General features: G+C 37.6%; 2 protein-coding genes across 5 annotated transcripts in view; one reads left to right on the top strand and one right to left on the bottom strand.

Annotated features, from left to right (window-relative positions):
* The window catches only part of TFDP2 (transcription factor Dp-2), a 53,442-nt gene extending 40,368 nt beyond the window's left edge, over positions 1–13,074 (top strand). For all 4 annotated transcript variants that reach the window (XM_072407663.1, XM_072407665.1, XM_072407664.1 and 1 more), the window contains 4 exons: positions 2,864–3,015; positions 3,260–3,426; positions 5,902–6,004; positions 7,651–13,074. In XM_072407663.1, the coding sequence (XP_072263764.1) occupies positions 2,864–3,015; positions 3,260–3,426; positions 5,902–6,004; positions 7,651–7,810 (582 nt within the window). In that variant the 3' untranslated portion in view covers positions 7,811–13,074. The remainder of the gene's footprint in view (positions 1–2,863; positions 3,016–3,259; positions 3,427–5,901; positions 6,005–7,650) is intronic.
* Positions 13,075–18,089: 5,015 nt separating this feature from the next.
* The window catches only part of ATP1B3 (ATPase Na+/K+ transporting subunit beta 3), a 32,074-nt gene continuing 29,312 nt past the window's right edge, over positions 18,090–20,851 (bottom strand). Inside the window, exons 6-7 of the mRNA XM_072407666.1 lie at positions 19,745–19,828; positions 18,090–18,999 (exon numbers count right to left, since the gene is read on the bottom strand). Of these exons, the coding sequence (XP_072263767.1) occupies positions 18,829–18,999; positions 19,745–19,828 (255 nt within the window). The 3' untranslated portion in view covers positions 18,090–18,828. The remainder of the gene's footprint in view (positions 19,000–19,744; positions 19,829–20,851) is intronic.

The following is a 20,851-nucleotide window of genomic DNA, read 5'->3' on the forward strand; positions in this document are numbered from 1 at the left end:
TGTTTTATGTTTGTATACACTTACTACTTTTCTTTAGCTTAGAATGATGCTATAGGATTTATATAAATGACTTGTTTGACCTTGTCATTCATCATGTCCCTCTCTGTAGTATGCTTTTGTTCATTGACTGTCATAATTCTGTTGTGTCTCTTCTGTTGCTTTTAAACACAAAACAAATTCCTGTCCGTAATTGCTGTATTCAAACACTGAGTGTTCTGTGTGTGATTGTTGTTAAAGCTTGAATCATGTGAGGCAGCGGTCACAGGGCCACCCATTCACTTTTTGCAGTATAGTAAGAATGAAGAGTATGACAATGGCAGCGCTTGTTAAGTCCAATCAGATACAGACCTCCCTCTCAAGTGCTTTGTTCTCAACTTCTCACCTCATTATAAGGCAAGATAAAATGTGTTACTACTACATGTAGCAGAGCAATGTCAATTCTTCTTCTCCTGATAAAAAAAATCCTTCTGGAGAACGGAAATACTTTTCTGCTTGGTTCTGATTTGACTTCTTTGTACATTTGTGGAACTTTGGTATTAAATGTCAACTGAAGCCGAGTATACACAAGGAGATGAATTGCTATTTGACTGATAATTTTGATATTCCAATTGGTAACTGATTGGATGGAAGTCCAAAAGTAATTGCGCACATGTGATTTCATCCTTCCTGTTGTTTTTGCTGATCAGATTTGCTTGATCATTCATACAAATAATGCAATGTGCCTGATTTATCAAAGCCCATCAGGACTGGAGAAGATAGACTTTTATGTGGGACCCGGGGTGATCCAGCAAACCTGTAAAGAATCTAGTCCAGGAATAAAAACCTTTGCCAAAAATTAGCAAATGATCTTAAGGAATCCATTCCAGGTTTGATGGATTACATTCTCCCATGAAAGTCTATCTTCTCCAGTCTTGGAGAGTTTTGATATATCGGGCCCAATTTTTTCACTTTTATGTGATATTTACAAACATGTTTGATTTATCCACAACTGATCCAAACCAAAAAAAATTGGTTTCTTACAATAGGTCAGCTGATATTTTCCCTTTATATTCCAATCCCAAGTGAACATTTGCCTGTGCTAGCACCCACAGACATAAAGGAAACCTGCAAGCTTCCATCACTGACTTCTGCTTCTGTAATGGCTCTTTGGCCACCTTTTTATGCCTCTGATCAGAGGAGTTTTTAACTCACATGGTGCATGCTTGTTCTAAGTCAGTGTTCTAGAAAATTGACTTCTAGTATGTTCAGTGTATGCTACAAAGTGCATCTTGCTTGAAAATATTTATCATTTTTGTATCTTTTTTTTTTTTTTAACACAGCTTCAGAACCCCAATTCTGATGTATAAATGTATATTCAAATGTATAGCTTCTACTTTATATGCTCATTTTTTCCTCTTTTCAGTATTACAACTGTTTCTATGGCCATCAAAGGCTCTTTCATATAGTTCATATGCATAATTATTCTCTTCTTTCCTTTTAAGATCAGAGGCACATGTGATTACAATGAGAAGCTGTTTAGTATTCATAAGCACTGTGTAATATCAAAGCTCAGCATTCAGTGTCCAGTATTCTGTAACTTTGAATTCCATGTGTCCTAGGAAATATATTACAGTTTTTCTTTTATAGAGGTAATTTTCACCAGGTTAATAAACTGAAGTTTTCTTCCTTCATCTTTGTGTTTGGATGGGACTGTCCTATTATTAGAATATGCACATCAGTTTATTATATTGGTATGTTCTATTTAATATGTGTTCTGATATTGTGAGAACATATGACTCATCCACACGTGTGTGTTGAGCAGTCCACATGCAGTAATATTATGATATGAAAAGGACATGTGCGTTGGACCCTGAAAAAGAAGGGTCGTGTGCAGGCAAATGTTAGACCATGCAAGCTGCTGTTGGGAACCATTCTGGTTCAGTAGTGTCAGGGGACTTTGTGTAGTGGTTATGCTTTCAATGGCATTGGATTCACCTGTATGTATACAAGGGAGTTGGCTTTTTATAGAAGGAGACTTCCTGATGCATACTTGATCTCCTAAATATTGGAGCTCTGAACACTTTGGGTTGGGTATGAAGGACTGTAACGCTGATGAAATGGTCGGAAGTTCTTGGACTAATTGACTTAATATAGGAAGAGGTCGTTATTAGAAATGAGTTCAGTGTTGTAGCAATTTAGGGTTGTTATATATGTGGAATGTTTAAAAAAAAAATCACAACAGAAATATGAGGCTTCAATTGCAGACCTTGTTGCTAAAAATGCTGGTTGTTTTCCTGTTATGTTCATCCATCTAATTCATTAATTGGGGGTCAGAGAAAAGTCATTCCTTCTTATCTTATTTCTTGTTGTGAGTCAAAGGCCTTCTGTAATGAGCAGGGTAAGTTTGACAACCAAGCAGCTAGAAACAAGCCTCCATCTTTTTTTTTTCATTAGAGGTTAAATATATTACTAGTATAGTTCACATATTTGGCAGCTTTGATTTTGGATACACCGCTGACCAAGTTATAACAGGGAGTTTTTATAAACTATAAGGTTTATTCAGAAAGGCAATGCATGGTAAAATGTGTAACAGTGTCAACCAGTGAGCTAATTTATGAACATAATTGGTTTCTGTTGGTTCTTCCATTTTACTTTGTTTTACCGACAACATCATCAGTGCCACTTACCCTGCCTTGTTGAGCATGCCTGTATGTGAATGTGTCACTTTGTGCTATGTATCTATTAGTGTAACTTACCAATACCCTAAGTGTTTTTTTTTATCCATCTATATGTATATCTATATCCATCTATATGTATATCTAGATCTATATATAAAGATTATCCAGATCACTTGATTTTTTTTTATTTTTTTTTTCCTCCCTAGCAAATTGCATTCAAGCACCTGATTCAGAGAAACAGACAAAATGAACAACTGAGCCAAGCACCTCCGACCATAAACTCCACTATCAAGTTGCCCTTTATCATTGTGAACACCAGCAAAAAGACTGTCATTGACTGCAGTATATCCAGTGACAAGTGAGTGTGATGAATAGTCAAGTACTGAACAGAAGTGGTTCATGTTTCCAATGTGAAGAACGTGTTCTCTCCATGACTTTTAGGCACTGCAAGGCCATCCAGCTATTGAAGAGCTAAGAGCCAAGCAAAGCCTGATAGCTGGATTGCCGTATTCCATATCTACAACATATTCTCCAGACCTTACTGTTAAAGCTTTCTTCGTGTGATTTCCCCTTCTATAAATACCTTTATTTTATTTTTGCAGGTTTGAATACCTCTTTAACTTTGACAATACCTTTGAAATCCATGATGACATTGAGGTTCTCAAGAGGATGGGAATGTCATTTGGACTTGAATCTGGCAAATGCACGAAAGAAAACCTCAGTCTTGCTAAGTCGTATGTCCCAAGAGCCTTAGAAGGATATGTGACAGGTAAATGATAAACTGATCAACTTGGCAGACCTCCTTCAGTATGTGTATTGGTTTTTCCTGGTCCTGCTTATAATACAGATAATGGGTTCTGGGTCACAGCTGAGCTCCCATATCTAGCAGTGTCATTGTAAAGTTACTAACAGCAGGTGGCAGAGTGGGTACACCAGACATCCGGTCCTCTTCTTCACTTCTCGTTTTAAGTAGGAAATGTGTATTCCATACACATTAGATGTTCATTCTGTGAATGTGAAAATTCAGAACATCAAATGTATATAGGAATACATTAAACAATATTATACCCTGACAAAGCAAGCAAGTTTACAGATATAACCTATATTTTTCTCCTCTTCAACTCGAGAGCCTAACCATCAGGTCTTTCAGAATATCTGCATAATAAGATCATCTGCAGATATATTTAATTAAAGGCATGGATGTAGCTTCAAGAGTAGCAACTACTAGCCCACAGTCTCTCTCTAATACTAAATTACAATATATCCATATCATACTAGCCAGGAAACCTCTTCAGCAGGTCAAAACGCCTATTTAAAAAAAAAAAAAAAAAAAAAAAATCAATTTTCAAATATGTCAAGATAAGGTGAACCAACTACTGGTTAAAAAGCTTGTGGTTTTATTATTAATGTCTAAATTGTACGAGGGCCGATCTAAAGAATTCTTTACATTTATAAATGTAGGCAGGTAGGCCCTCAAATTGCATAGCTGTTGATAAATTTAGGAGATTGTACAATCAAGTTATGCATGCTCATGATAGATTTCAATCAGTTGCATGGATGGGCTATCTACATTTGTGGACAAAATATGGTGGCTTGCATGCATCTGGGAAGGTTTGGAGGCCGCAGAATAAAGATCATAGCAGTTTCTTTGGGTGAAATGCTGACCCCAGACCAAGAACTCCTAAAGAGTAGGACTAACTATGCAGTGCTTTAAAGTCATTTTTAGCCCAGAGGTCCCCAACCCCCGGTCTTAGTGGGCCGCAGCCGTCTCGCTGGCCACCAGTGGTTCGTGGACCACCAGTTGGCGACTGCTGCTTTAAAGTATATGTAAACTCAATCACATTACTCAACTCAATCACATTTTAAAGCAGAGATCCCTAACCCCCGTTTGCAGCCCACTAGTGGGCCGTGGCCGTCTGACAGGTGAGCCGCTGCACCCACCAGTGGGATCGGAAAAAGGACCACACTTGGTGGGGGGGTGCACCGGGCAGAGCCGTGGACCACATCTTCTGGAGACATTGCAGGCTCAGGGCGGTTCAGAGAGACAGGCTCAGATCAGCGATGGGAAAGCGGATGGGTTCTGGCATCATGACATCACTCTGGGGGGAAGTTTCTTCCCCTTTGAGTGTCACACGGCTCCCCATGCATGCGCGGCCCAGAGTCACTGCATTTAGTAGTCAGCGACCTGCAAAAGGTTGGGGACCACTGTCAAAGCCTATATATTCATTTTATAAAATAAATCACATTTACAAATGGTCTCAATAAGTAAAATGAACCACATTTGTCACCATCATTTCTCAGACTTTTCTCTGTGATATAGTCACCTGCTCATAAAACTGCCTGCAGCCCTGTAAAGTGTAATACAATTCACCCCAGCAGATGGTTAGTTGGAAAGCCTGAAAGAGTTACAGGGAAGTGGGCTGAGTTTAGGATTTGTTTAAGGATCCAAAAGAAGAAGAAATGGGGCTTCCTTTAGGCTACGGACATTGTGTGTGGGAAGGGGCAGAGCTGGAAGTAAACTCATTCTGCATATTAAACACCGGGCCTGCTATTCATTGCCTCCTAGGTGACATTTCTTCTTAATGAAAGGGCTTTTCCTGTTGATCGGTGAGAACAACCAGTTCCAATAGGGAAATCCCATTCATATATATTGAAGAAAGTACTACCATGTTAAAGGGGTAGAACACCCAGATATAGAAATGTTCTTCTTGCTTGTAATGACAAACCTTAAATGGGTAAAAGTTCTAAAACATATGAGACATTTCATAGAGTTTAGATCGATGGGCCATGTAGAGCCTCGTGAAATGTGGCTGGATTTAGATTCAACTAAGTTCATTGCCAAAAATATTATTAGTTAAAAGAAAGAAAGTCTTAGTGCAGCAGCTGTGATATAATGATGCAGAGCATCTCTCATCAACAGATATGTTTGTGTGTGTTTACTACAGACTAGGCCAAGGCCAGCAATTTCTCACAACAACATGCTATCTGTTTAAGATATTCCCACTAAACATCCAGAAGGTTGCAGGGCCTCCACTGGAAGCCATTTGATATTATCTGTAACTGTGATGGGGTTCTAGATACAGCCAAGTTGTCAAGCCTGAATAATACATGGACCCAACTTAGCCTGGAATTACAGATGACAGAGATACAAAACCAACATAAAGACATTTCTGGTTAAAAATGTGTATATTTTTCATGCTTGGAAGATGTTTGATAATCGGTGTATTTTTGTTTTGTCTAACAGAGATGGCCACAGGGAACTCCTGGGTGGAACAAGGTCTAACTTTCAATACAACACAATGCCCTGCAGTAACCGCTGCTAGTTCTAATATTTATTCACAATCCAGGTATGGTTTAGGCATATCTAGCCTATTGAAATGCCACTTCTTTGTTTTCCAGTTTATTAACTTTGATAATCATATTTATTATGCCTGATTTCTACAAGGAGAGTCAGGTTTTTTACAGTGGTGATCAGCGCTTGGCATGATTGGCATGCCATAATTATCTAAAGTAGTGAACAGGGACTCCATTCACTCTAATAGAGTAGTGGTGTACACAGCTCATTTATTTTGATTGTGGTGTTAGAAATAGACACCACTTGTCTCTATTGGGGCCTTTGGTGTTCACCACTATCTGTTCATTTGTTAAGTTACAAAATAATGGAACTTGGATATCTTGCAGATTGCCAGATGTATAAATGTGTTTTTTTTTTTTATACAAAAAATGTTTTATTTAATTGCAACATATATTAGGGATGGGGTACAAAAAAATACGGGCCTAATCTTTTTTTTTTTTTTAACTCCCCTTTTGTTTATGCATTTTATTCTATATTTATCCTGTTTAAAGTGACATTACAATTAGTTCTTATGCAAAGCTTAAGAACACTAAAATACACTGAGATACACTAAAAAAATGAATGAACAAAATGAAAAAATGTAATATTAGTGTTTGTAAAAATAGGATCAGCAGGAAAATGGGTCAGGCAAAAGGGGGTTATTCATTAATTTGTAACATGTGAAGTTGGCTTTAGTGCTTCTTGCACATCGTTGATTATACATTTATACCTCTCTAAAACAAAAAAAAAAAAAGAAGAATATTAGGTGAACCTTAATTAGTTCATTATTACTGAATTGATTGATTGAAAAGATGATTTTGTGTTACTGTCATTATGCCATTCTGTAGCACATGGATATTTAAAAAGTGTTGCTCAGGCTTCCCATTGTACATCTTAATAAAGATTATGTGTTGGGTGGGGATCCGTTGGTTACATGATGGCTATGGAAAGAATAAAGAATTCGAGGAAATACTGTTAAATTTAGAAGTTGAATGTGTGTGTAATTGATGGTGTGGTTTTGTACAAAAATACATTTACACATGAATAAGGGCTGTTGCTCTCACATTCATTACAATGACCCAGATAATCGAGCAGTCCCTGACATGTCCCTCTGCATACAGTTAGAGTACTGATGATTGGAGCCTTGTGCAGGGAGACGATTCAGGATTCTGGGGACCCAGGAACCTGCTTGTGTCTGAGACCAGTGTCTGGACCTCCTTTATTCTCCATGTATTAAAACGGCCGTTCCCCTTCTTTTTAAAATAGGGGAACCCTTGATTTAACTTTCGAGTGCGCAGGGAACCCCTGGTATAATTACTATATCGACACAGGTCACAGTACACAGTGTGGTGGTTAGTGGGAAGAATGCCTCTTATATTGCTGGCCATTGGGAAGAATGCCAAAAAGATCATTGGTGTCACTTACTGACCTGTAAAGCACACATTGTTCATTGCGCAAGGAACCCTTAGCAACCTTAGGTTTCCACATATCCCTAGTGAAGAAACACTGTATTAGAATATGGTTAGTGGCAGCCACTTGACACCACATAACCCTCCCATCAATTGGTTTCCTATCAAGACTAACTTCATAAATTATTTTTCCCCCCATTTATAGACTATATGTGTCCATTTTCTCATTTTTCTTTCTATCTCCATACAGCGTGAATCCAGGATTATTTTTCGAGACAGAAGTATCTCTGACAAACAGCAGCCATCACTCCAGTTCAGGAACATCCCATTACACAGAATCCCGGGGAGAAACCCCTTGCTCATTTGACGATGAAGAGGACGATGACGACGATTCTTCCTCTCTGGAGTAACATGGCTGTATGATGTGCACACGTGGGAAGTTATATGTAAGCGTGTGCTCCTAGTCTCGTCTTCCAGCGCAACTTTGATGAATGACAAGTGATCACAGACTTATGTTGATCTATAAAAAAGGAGCAGTGGACATAGTCATATATGTGAAGTACTTTAAGATGGCCTCTTGATTGCCAAGCAATGATTAGACTGCACCAGCAACATTGCTAGGTTTTGTCTGTTGGACTGAATCTAAGAGGATCAAATGCAGGGTATTTGAAGTGATTGATTTCCACTGCTACTGAGATATAAATGCTGCAGCAATGACTTATTAATTTCCTATCACAAGCCCAAGGCCACTCCAGTGATACGGAACATCTACATGCGTTTGGCAAAATGCCTTTTAAAGACTTGTGGAATACATGCTGCTATGTACGGAATGCTGCAGAAATAAGGAAAAAGCATATTTCTGGCAGACGGATTACCTAAAACTCAAACAAGTTTTAGCATCATTCTTGTTGATGTATAAAAGGGAAGATGATGCTGCCATGGCCAATTATATTGACAGTTCTTTCTTTTTGCTAACTGTGTAAAAATAGACTTTCAGATAAATTCTGTTTTCAAGGGTAAGTCCTCCCAAAAATAATTTTGTTGTGTGCTGATGTAGGAGGGTAAATGACCCTTCAGCTTCAAAAATAATTTGATGCTGGAAAGGCAAATCCCCTCCTTTATCCCATGCAATTTCCTTATCCATCCCATTTAGCCAGCCTTGTCCTTAGCCGGAGGGATATCCTAAGGGTAACAAAAAGCCAAAAAAGTGATAAGCAAGTTTCATGCCAATGGAATTATTTACTTTTTGGAGGACTTATCATAAAATATTTCAGCTGTCTTGCATCAGAAAAGTGGAGATAAATGGTCGAAACACCATTTTCAGCAGTGTTCCAAAAGGATCTTCACAATACAGTCATCAACTAACAAATATGGAAAAATTATTTTTTTTTATGTTAAAATAAAGGGTGTGAGAGTGCATTTTGTCTATGTGGCACACAACTGAAGCAGCCATTTTGACGAGGCAGAGTTCAGGGGACATACAAGAACGCTGCTGCATGAAGGTTTTAAATTCGTGACTTGCCAGCCGACATTTTCATAATTGACACTATGCCAAGACAAATCACATTATGGGGAGAATACATGGTAGAGTGACAGCAGAAAAAGACAAAGTAGTCCATCCAATCTTTCCCTTTTATTTTTTATTTTTTTGTATTTCTGATTTGTTTTTTTTGTTTGGCTTTTTTTTACATTTTTGTTTGAGTATAGATATATTTTTGTCCCCAGCATATTTAAATTGGCCTACAGTTGACTAACTACCTCTGCTGGAAGTCTGCACTAAACATCTAATAAGTTCTGCACTAAGGTTGGTTTGATCTTTCCTTCTGCTTGCTTGAGGTCATGTTCTCACATTCTTGATCTTGACTTGATATTGAAAATACTGTTCTGAACTGTATCTACACCAATATAGTATTTAAGGGTTTAGATTATGCTTTCCTTTCTTTCCTCAAGTCTGCAAAGATTAAGTTCCTGCAGTCCCCATTGCTGGACTTATTCTGTCTTATCAATATCTTTTTGTATGTACGATCTCTTATAGAAGCTTCCATTCCTAGACTTTCATGCCTGGATCCAGCATAGTGTTTCAACGTATAAATGAATATAACCGTGCCATTTTTAACGAATATTGACTTTTCAGCCATGTGAATTTAGGTTGGATTGATGGGTGACATGCATAAGGTGTGTTAGTGCTCGGTGTACCATTGCTTCAGACTGGCACCCAATGCACCTGTGCTGCAGCAAAATGCACAGTATCACCTGCATTGTGTAGATCTAATTAACCCATGCACCTATTTTAGTGCATTAGGCAGTCAAAATGAATGTGCAACCAAATGTAAATGACCCTTAAGGTTTTGTTTTGTGTTTTATTGCATTTCAAGCCCTCAAGGGCCTGAGCTGAGGACCCCAGCTTTAATACAAGGGGGCCATTTATCGAGCTAAATAGTGGCACAATTGTTCACAGACGGGACTGCCTCTTATGCAGCACAGTCCCTGCAACTGGTTTATGGTTTGTTTGTGACCCATGCTTCTGTAAAACTGGGCAGCCTAGTAGAACTGTTTTCATAGCATAAAATTAACCACGGGAGATGATACATTTTTTCACTCTAAACAGATGCACAATTAAGACATAATTGCGGTCAGGTCTCATCCTGTGCCAGTGCAACCTTAGAGCAGCTTAGGGAGAAATTTATGACTAAAGCTGTAACCTTGCAGTAAATTTGTCACACAATCTGTCTCACTGCTCCGGTTTTGCATTGCCTTGCTGTGTATGCCTTGCAGTATCTTCAGTTTGACCCATGCGACTCTAATTTTCAGGTCCTGCTGAGCTCAATTGCAATAACTAACAATATTTTGGAAAATAGCATTCTAATCCATGCGTATTGAGTTTAATCTTTCTAGAAAACAAGAGACGCAATGAACTTGCATAGGGAGCATCATTCCAACCTGTCCTCCCAACCCATGTGTGGGTAACTTTCTGGGGTTCAGTTAATATAAATGAACTGTTTAACCACAGATGTTAGGTTGGCCATACATGGATTGAAATTCAGAAAGATTTGATGAAAAAATGATGAAGCACATACAAACTGTTGTGTTTTAGTAACATAATGAAATCTGATAACTGTAACGTGAATGATGTCATAAGTCACAGGGACATGACTGTGAGAACATCTGAGTCACAAACACAGATGACATCAGAAAATATATTCCCACTTAGAATATCACAGAAACGGCAATTTGCACATAATAATAAAATTAAAGCTACTATAGTTGATTCAATTTTGATCATTCTAGTTCATGGGCATCAGTTCTAGCAAAATAAATAGCTGACCTTTAAAAAAAGCTACCATAGCTTGGTGATGTTCATTTTTATTGGCAACCCAATGCTTTATTACACTAGTGCAGGGGTGGCAAACTCTGGCCCGGCACGTCGTTTTTTTTGGCCCTCAAAAGAATTCTGAATATGAATTGCAGCTGGCCAATCGCTACTGCAAACCGTAGTAACGGCGAACCAGCTGCAATTCAAATTAAGCTGCTGTTCTATAGACGCGAGTACAATGCCGCTACTGCAATTCCCGGCATCACTTGCTTCTCTAGACGAGAGCAGCCTCTCAGCCTATGCGTGGCCCCGCATTTTATAGAAGCAAGTGATGCCGGGAATTGTAGTAGCAGTATCACTCGTGTCTATTGAACAGCATCCTGCGTGGACCCCGTGGAGTTTATACTGACAGGTAAGCTCAATAATCAGGAATTATCATAGAGATATTGCTATATTAATTGTTTTTCTGTCCTAGAGAATCATTTGGTTTCACATTGCATACTCCGGCAAAGTAAAACAATTAATCTCAATAAGAAGAAACAAGAAGAAAGAATTTATCTAAAAAAATTAGATCAATCTACTGCATATTACTGCATGCTCTTCTCATGTGTTCTTGTTTCTTTCTATTGAGATTGTTTTTTCAATTTCAAGTTTGGCCCGCATCTTGGTCTAAGTTTTTAATTTCGGCCCTCTGTGTAGATTTTGACATCCCTGCACTAGTGGGTGATGCACCTGCAAAGAACACACAGACTCCACATGTGCACTGTGCTAGGTGAATGGGATGTTATACTTGAATCTTCATCAAATCATTATCATCCAGGGTATGTCCAACCTAACCTAGGTAACTTCTAATTAGTACGCCCAAAAACAATACCTAGCTCAATCTTCTCACCTAAAATTGTGGCAGGTCACCGAAGAACAACACCTTCTATTTAAGTCTTGACAATTTAAAATATATTATTTTTAGTTAGTTTAAAAGCCAAAAATCTGTTATTTCTTATGTATTTAGTCGATTTTTTTGTATTTATGATGTAAAGGTAGAAGGTTTAGTTGTAGCTATATGAAATCTTGTTTGTTCCTTTCAGTTATGCCTCTCTATATCCCCTGATATATCAGACCGAAATGATTTATTAGCAACCAATGATATGTTGGGTTAAGTTAAATTAATTAATTTAGCCCATCACAGGTTGTTAAAGTGTATGTAGATATAGGGGGCTATTTATAAAGACATTTACCGAAACATTCCCTGGTGGAGAATCAATCATTGCCATTGAAAACACATAAACCTGGAAGATTCTCCACCATAGAAGGTTTATAAATTTAGTATATGAAGGGTTAGATCCACTGCAAAGTTTCTACTTGTACATTTTGCAGTTTTCATGAAATCAAATATCAAGGGGAAATCTTTGAACAAATATTCAGGTGACATCGGAGATTGGAATATTTCTCACTGTCATTGTGTCACCAAAACAATACAAATGGAAATCTCCCCATCAAAAACAACACGACATGGGTTTTAACCCTTTACTTTATCCGAAACTAAAAACATGCATTGACCTTTGTATAAATCCCGAAGTGACTGTTTAACCCTATAAGACCTATGAAGGCTTGTGTATATATAAGGTTAATGTTATTTTCAACAACCATTCAAATGCTTCTATTTTTTTAGTAACCTGGGAGCTCAGGTTTGAAAATGCAACATTTTCTGCACCAATAAATCTGCTTCCAGATCTTATTTCTGCAATGCAGAGGTAAGCTATTCAATAGGCATTCTGATTGATTGTTATGGGTATATTTCATATACAAGCCCTTTAGTCTAGAATAATGAATGTTGGGTATAGCGGGCAGCACAGATTTTTTTTTGTTTATCTTGGCCCCATTGGGCTGGAATATTAAAAATAAAAAAAAAGGAGTGGGGCGAATGCTCCGTCACCCATTCCAGTCAATCCGACTTCAACTGCCACTTTCTACTATAGGGAAGAGATATACATTTCTTTCATCCAATTTCTCTTGACTTGGGGATGTAACTTTTTTTTTTATTTTTATTATTTTAAAAACAATTCTGCCAAATCAGCTTTCATTCTGTGCCAGGTGACATAAGCTAAATTTTTGGGTTGTTTGTGATCTGCTTGTTTAAAATATTTATATCTCTGCAGCCGTGTGATTATTTTAATGGCCAGTGTGTGATAAAATGATGCTATTGACTCCATCACTGCCAGGGACTGAGGAAAAAGTCTGACTGGTGGCTTATGTGGTAGTGAAATGGGTTCATTGTATTTAATGCTGTAAATGCTCATTATCTTTCCAAGAAATGATGTACCATATGAAATGTTTATCTCAGTAAACATATTTTTGTTTTCATGTTTTCTGTTCATTATTGGTATTGCGGCTCTTGCAACTTTTTCCATTCCGATTTCCCAGCATTTGGCCTGGGTAGGCAGTAAAGGGATCAAAAAATATCCTGATAAAGCCAGGTCTCCACTACATATCTCTTAAACCTGGGTGCCCAACCTACAGTCCTTTGGGACACAGAATACAATAGTCTGTGTTTTCTAGTAATGAAATTATTTGCTTTATTTCTTCCATACTATTATACTATTTATGTGCTTCTTTAATGAATCTTGGTAAAAGGAGTATTCTATATGAACCCAACAAGAGAACACAAAGGGGTTTTTATAGGTACAGCCAATTATAATCCTCAGAATTCATTAAAAAAAATTATTTTCTTACCTTTTATCCATATTATAACATTTTCCAATTAAATTTAACCAAGGAAACTCTGATATAGACATTGCAGTCTCAGCAGTATCTTCTATATGTAGAGACCGCAAATAGACTATATTTGGGCCTCACTGCTCAATGTGATTTGCTTATCTTCAGGAGAAGCAACTATTAAAATGCAGTAATCTACTAGTAAACAAACAAAACATAGCATACATGTACAAAATGTCATCAAAATGTACCCTGTATGTACTTGCAGAATGATATTACAGAGATGAGAATGACAAATGGAAAAATCCACAGCAACCAAGTCTATAGTGACAAAGCATGGCACAAATAGATCCTAGGTAAGGCTAATAGGAAAGAAAATATATCTCCTAGGATAAAAAATTGTGCTTAAAACCCTCCCCGGGCAGGAGAAACTAAAACCTATTGTACCCCAAAACCAAACAGAAAAGAACACCTGGGATTATATAAGTGCCATATATCACTTCAATAAGGAAGTTGTGAGAAGTCTGGTTCATTGTAGCAGAATGGCCACAAAGGTATTGGAAATAGGAAGCCATGGTGGACACCCAATGTGACCAATCTCTACTGTAATAAAAGGAAGTATGGCAGAAAATATAGGGGTGCTAAACACTTGGCTTCAATAACTGACCAAGAACAAATGTAGAAGACCAAAAAAAAATTTGATTGCCCCCCTTGTCATGATTTACTTACATTTCCCACAACCAACCTTTCCGATTTACAAGTGACGTTCTCAATACCAAAAAATGCAACCCGCTAGCAAGAGCTAAAGAGCTAAATAATAACCCCTGCAGATCCAGCCTAGAAGTATTCAATAAACAATGCAAAGAGCAATAAATATGTAAAGGAGAGTATAGCTCAGACCAACCAGGTTTCCACTGGGTCATATTAACTAGGAAGTGATTTCTGGGTGCTGGGAGTTCCTGTACTACAGATCATCATCATCATCAGTACTCCGTAGTGCCATAATGAACAAGCTGGCTGATGCTTTTCTTCAGTGGGAAGCAGAATTCCAGGAAGGATTATATAGCAGAATAGCTTTACAAGAATCCAGCCAGATAGGGGAGAGTTGTATTTCCAGGCAAATTATTGAGTCAGAAATGGTAAGGTGTGTTCTTTCAAACAGAGATTGACGCACTGGGATAACACCTGGGACAGCAAGGCCGAAAAGTGTTTTTTTTTTTTTTTATAGTACAATACACAAAAGCGATTTTAATTATTTATATGTTTAATAAAAGGGTACACATTTTATGGTAGTGGATATATTAATAATATAAGGGAGCATTAATCAGGTGAGCAGAACTGATTGAAAAAAAAAATCCTTACAGCAACATTTACAGAATTTCCGAATGTCCATGGAACTACCAAAACAAATAAGTGGTAGTGTATGTGTTATATTGTAAATATAAGTGTGTACCGTTTTTTTCTAATTTTGGTTCTGAACATTACCACAAATAATTTTAAATGAAACTCAGATTCAGTTGAACTGCAGACTTTCAGCTTTAATTCAGTGGGTTGAACAAAAAGATTGCATTCAAATGTGAGAAACTTAAGACTTTTTTTTACACAATACACTTAATTTCAGGGGCTCAAAAGTAATTGGACAATTGACTCAAAGGCTATTAAATGGGCTAGTGTGGGCAAATCCTTCATTATGTCATTATCAAATATGTTAGCCGTTACCTTTAAGAACTGACATCCAATATATCCCTTTTCTTGGGTGCCCTGAGAAAATCAATGTTACTCATTCTACTTTTCAGTGGTTTTAATGTTTTGGTTTGATCAGCCGATAAAAACTATTATCAGTCTGTATGTGTATTTCAATGTGTTGGGTATAGCTGCCAGATGGACCTGGTTTTCGTGTATAATCCAAAGTATTAGTTTTTTCCTCCTTTCTCTCACTATACAATCATTCTCTAGCTTGCCACTGGTTCCTGTTTTTTTTTTTATCTTATTGCCATGATCAGAAACTCCAGTGCCCAAATAAATCTGTTGATCTGTAACAGAGGGGCGGTAGCAGTAAAACAACCAGGTAAGTAGAAGTGATTGGCGGCTCATTTACAATTACATTCATTAAATGAACAAAACTAACTGGTATATCTAGAACACTGACGGTCTTCAGGTTGTATGGACTCCAAAGGTTCTTGTTCATTTCTGTAGCTATAGCATAGTGATCATCAGTTATAAATTGTCCTTTTTCTTTAAAAAGAAACAAAATTGTTTTCTTTATCCATGGTGTAAAAGAAGGGTTATGGTAAATGTTGCAGCACATGAGCGGCTTGGTTTCTCAGACTTAAGGGGTTAACAGAGTATTGTATAAAAGAACAGGAAAGAAAGAATAGACTACTAAACAAAGGGCAATTTCCTTCATATGTATTCACTAACCTTGGTGCCAGATTGCCATTGTTTCAGACAATGAATACACTTCCCTGTTGGAGGAAACCAGACATTGCCCTATTTAGGACTGCTGGCAGGGCTAATTGTCACTTTGTTTATACAATCAGAATAAATATATACAAATGTCATTTATAATCAGACTATAGCAATGGTGGCTCACAAAAAAACTGCTTGCTGGTTCAAAAGCAAATGCTTTTGAAAAGTAGTCAATTCTCACTTTTTCTGCCACTCACTCCGGGCTGATGAAGAATCACCACCTGAAGTCTACAGGGAGACCACCATTTCCAGAAAGATCAAATCCCCATGTTTCCCACAATGCTCAGTGTTTTCAACCAACTCTCAGCCTCAAATCATTACAGGAATCACCAGGTATATGGAAGTTGGTAAGAGGAACCATAGAGCACTACAAGGAAACCAGAGAAGTGTCAGCTCCTGACTTCAGACGATGATTCCTTTTCATTGGAGCAATGTGGGCAACATGAAAGGCAAGTATTAACATTCCTCGTTACAATAACCATTTTATTGTGTTTTTTTTTTCCAGTTGGGCCACTAAAATGTATATGTATAATGTAAATGGATTATAATGTATAATGGATTGTCTAAAAACAAAATTACAATAACTTATACGAAATGAGGCCTTTATAGCTTTTAGGTCTGTGCACATAATTATCATGCTCTCCAATGTCTCCCAGGAAACTAGGGAATCCGATTTCTGAAGTGCACAGAGAAGCTCTGGTTTTGCATTTTAACATTTCAAACCTTTCCTAGAAACATTTTTAGTAGATTTCTTTTTTTTGAGTGAGGTCTACTTTTTGTGCAAGGTTCTGTCAGTGTCTTCAATGCAGCTAGAGTTTGAAGGCCATTTTCTAAAATTACATTTGTTTCTCAAGACAATGTTTTACATCGTTTAGCCAAACCCTAACTAGGCGACAACCATAATTGTAGTCTCAACCAAGGGTGAGAGGCTGACAATAAGAACTGGCAGTGCTAGAATTAAGCTAGGGTCAAGCTACAACCTTCATTGCCCTGGCATAAACCTGGGGTTTAGACAAGCTGGCTAAACTGTGCACCTGCTTGTCACCTTACAAAGGAAATTAAATGTCTATGCAGTTGGCATCTGATAGGAAGGATCAGACCAGACTGATATAGGCAATACAAATAGAGAAGCTTTTTTTGTCACAGACATTATTAAACGTCAATAAAAAAGATGGGGAGGGGATGTTTAAAAGCTGCTACCTTGCCTAGGGATTAATTCTTAGTCCATCTTTGGCAACAGGGAGACAGTTTATGAAAAGTTTATCAGTTATTTTAATAAACAGGTGCAGATTTAAAATGATTTAGGATTACAATACATGTTAAAGCTTACAAGATATTTTAGCAATTGGATTTGAATCTACAATATTGCTGTACCTCTTTATGAAAACCGATGTTCACAATTGTTTCCTTGCCATCCTTTCCTCCCAGCCATAAAGGACAGCCTATAGCTATAGATTAGATTACCTTTCTGACCTGAAAGAAAAATACTCCCCTAGCCGCTCTCTTCACTCCTCCAATGACCTACTAATGACTTCCTCACTCATAACCTCCTCACACAGATGTCTCCAAGACTTCTCTAGAGCTGCCCCGACTCTCTGGAATGGTCTTCCTCCTCCTATTAGACTCATTTAAAAGAACACTCCGAAACCATCTTTTTCAAACTTGCCTACCCATCTTCCTCTGTCTCCTAAATCCTCACTACTTACCCAACAACTACATATCTCCCTTCCTATTGTGTCTTACTTTCCCATCCCCTAGATTGTAAGCTCTTCAGGAGGAGGGTCTCCTCCTCCTGTGTCTGTATCTGTCTGTCATTTGCAACCCCTCTTTAATATACAGCACTGCATAATATGTTGGCGCTATATACATCCTCTTTATTGATAACAATATTAGCAGTCTAATCCTAAATACCCCCCAACACATCTGCAAACTAGCCAAATATCTATGATCTCTTTTAAAGCCTGACTATATGCAAGTGATGATAGAGTCACATACTATATATATATATATATATATATATATACATACATACATATACATACACACACATACATACATATACACACATACATACACACACACTTCCCTCCCATTTGTTTCCCAAAGTAAATTACAAATAAGACAATGTAATGCATATAGTTTAAATCTCCTAAGGTTTGGAGCACACTTAAAATAAATCCAACAGCGCCAATTCCCACCTTTAAAATCCACTTTATTTTGCTTTTTTCATACAGGACTTAAGGCATCTGCACAAGACACACAACTCTTGCAGAGGTTATAAAATCTTTCCTTTTTTTTTGTTTTTAATCATTTTTAATTCCTTATATTTGTTTGTACATGTTGGTCAGGTACCATTCACTTGTTTGTCATTTTTGTTCCCTAAAACTGTGTAGGCGTTTGAGATATGACCGTTAAACCAGTGTTAAATCAATTAAATATTTACATAGCACAACACATTAAGCTTTGTAACACTCACAGAGGGGGCTTCGGGTGAGGGGGAGAGGAGGGATAAAATCACATCAAAAATATGACGAACACCACCAGTATAATGTTCAGAATCAGCTATTTACAGGTCCCCTAATATGAAACGATAATTTATTTATTTTAATGGTTTGTAAACTGGCCCTACGTGGGGCCTAAGAGATGTGTTTAAGGGAAGATTTAACCTCCTGTGAGCTGGAGTGAGAGAAGACTTTATGTCATCTATATCTCCGCACAGAAGAGGACAAATCGTCTGGATTGGAAGCACACTTGTTATGCTACCCTGGATCATGTGCCATTTACATCGGTTTCCCGGATGGTTTCAAATCCTACAAAAAGCAGGTATGGCTAATAAAAAAAAAAAAAACAAAAAAAAAATTATAATAACATTAAAAAAAAAAGAAAAACAAAAAACACAATGTATTCAATTGGACACTGTTTAGCTGCCTAGTATTAATCGCTAATTTGGACTCTAAAATTGACTCGGCCAAGGAACTTGTCTCTCTCGTCCTCATTCTTCAGGTTAGGAGAGCCATAAATCTTGCACTCTAGCACTATCTCTGATGTACCGGTAGTATTGGAAGGTGTGATTTTCACAGCAACCAAAGGCTGCACGTATTGCAACTGCAAAGGAGAGAACAGAATGGTTAGTTCAGAAAATCGCTTTCCAAAAATGGTAACAGGTTCACCAATTACAGATCTAGAGGGGGGGAGGATTTTATCAGCTAACCTGACCCAAATATGTGTAATTCAAAATAAAAGAATATACTCAGTGAAAAACAGGTATTATGATCATTAGGATCCGCAGCTATAGACAACTGAATTTATAGACTTTTCCAGCAGAGCCAATTAGGTTCACCTTGGGAACCTCATCAAAAATCAATGAAAACTATTATGTTACTGGAGAACACATTTTACTGCAATTCTAAATACCCAAATGCAACCAGTGCATTACAAGGCACAAATGTGAACCTTCAGATAGGGAATCCATGTATCCATGACTGGCAACTGCTGACTGACCACCCATGCTTATGATAAATTTTAGAGGTTATGTGCACCAAAAGAATAATTATGTTGAGAGTGAACAATTCTCTTCTGTCCAAGGAATGTTTTTGCCGTTTCCTTTGCACCCAATACTTCAGAATAATTTATGGGCTAAAATAAAAGTACATACATAGATTCTGCCGGGTTTTGGGTAAGACAATTTTTTTCCCCCTTCTAACTAGGGTATCAAATTCTTACAGATAAAAAAGGCAATGTACAAAGAAAAAGGGCAAAAATGAGCTGACATAAAAAAGGAAAACCTAAAGTAATGCTTCAAGTGTTAAGAAAGAATCATATAACCTTCTCTGGAGAGGTTGTCACTTACGTGGGTTTTCTTTCCATAATACGGAAAATACATCAAGTCTATCTTCCCGTATTCAGGGTAATACTGCAGGGTGACATTTTCTACCTAGAAAGGGATAGACAGCATGTTAATACAAAAGTTATCATACAAATGCATATAAAAAAAATAAATGTGTTTATTAGGGGTACATTTCTTTTTTCAGGTTTGGTGACAGTGTGTTGCCTCCTAATTCTCCCATCCTCTATCCTTTCTTTCCATAAGGTAGTACAAAATAACTGGCACTTCCAGAAAGATGGGGAAGAGGTAGGAGGGTAGAGCAAGTAATATCCCTCCCCTGTTAAACTCTAGCAGTTACCAATGTCAAAGTATGGACCAGTATTTTTTTTTTTTCGAAAGCTAAAAAAAAACAAAAAAATTTACTGTGCTGAAGTCAGACCAGTAAAAAAATCAATTCTGAATGGTTGCCATTTGTTACTAGAAGACACATTTACAAGTTTTTATAAAAAGTCACAATTATGAAAAAGTAAAATAGGATTTTTACATAGTAATAAATAGGATTTGATAAAAACAGTGCTTCATTATTAATGGTTGCACTTATCCATGCACAACAAGAGTAGAAATCCTGGCCAAGTGTAGTGGATGGGAGAAGCACACCCTACAAGCAAGAAGCATCACCCTGCAGAAGAGGCAATACAGGGGACAAGACTCATGAACATTTGTTCCATAGTTTGTGAGGATGATTGTGGATTTGTGTATTCAGCTGCTCTCACAAACTGAGTTAATCGAGCGCAGCTACAGCTGCCTGAAGAAAAACAAAACACGTGGGGCAATGAGTAAGGGTGTGACTGTGTGACAGGGGGTAAAAGGTGCTGGCTTACAGCCTGTTACACAGGAACAGACCCTGCTGTGTTCTGTACACCCCAGCAGTGTTCTGTGGCATTGTGGGAATTCTCCACATACTCTCACAAGAAAAGTATCAGATCCATAATCTCATCTGATCACCCACAGGGACAGAGCTCAAGAGTCTTATTTTCAAAGGTTTCAAGAAGAACTCCACCAGTCAGGATGTTGCTTTAATTTGTCTATTCTGCACTGAAAAACAAGAGCCTCTTAAAAAGAAAGTGGGTG

This window comes from Pyxicephalus adspersus, chromosome 4, assembly GCF_032062135.1.
Source record: "Pyxicephalus adspersus chromosome 4, UCB_Pads_2.0, whole genome shotgun sequence".
Lineage (NCBI taxonomy): Eukaryota > Metazoa > Chordata > Amphibia > Anura > Pyxicephalidae > Pyxicephalus > Pyxicephalus adspersus.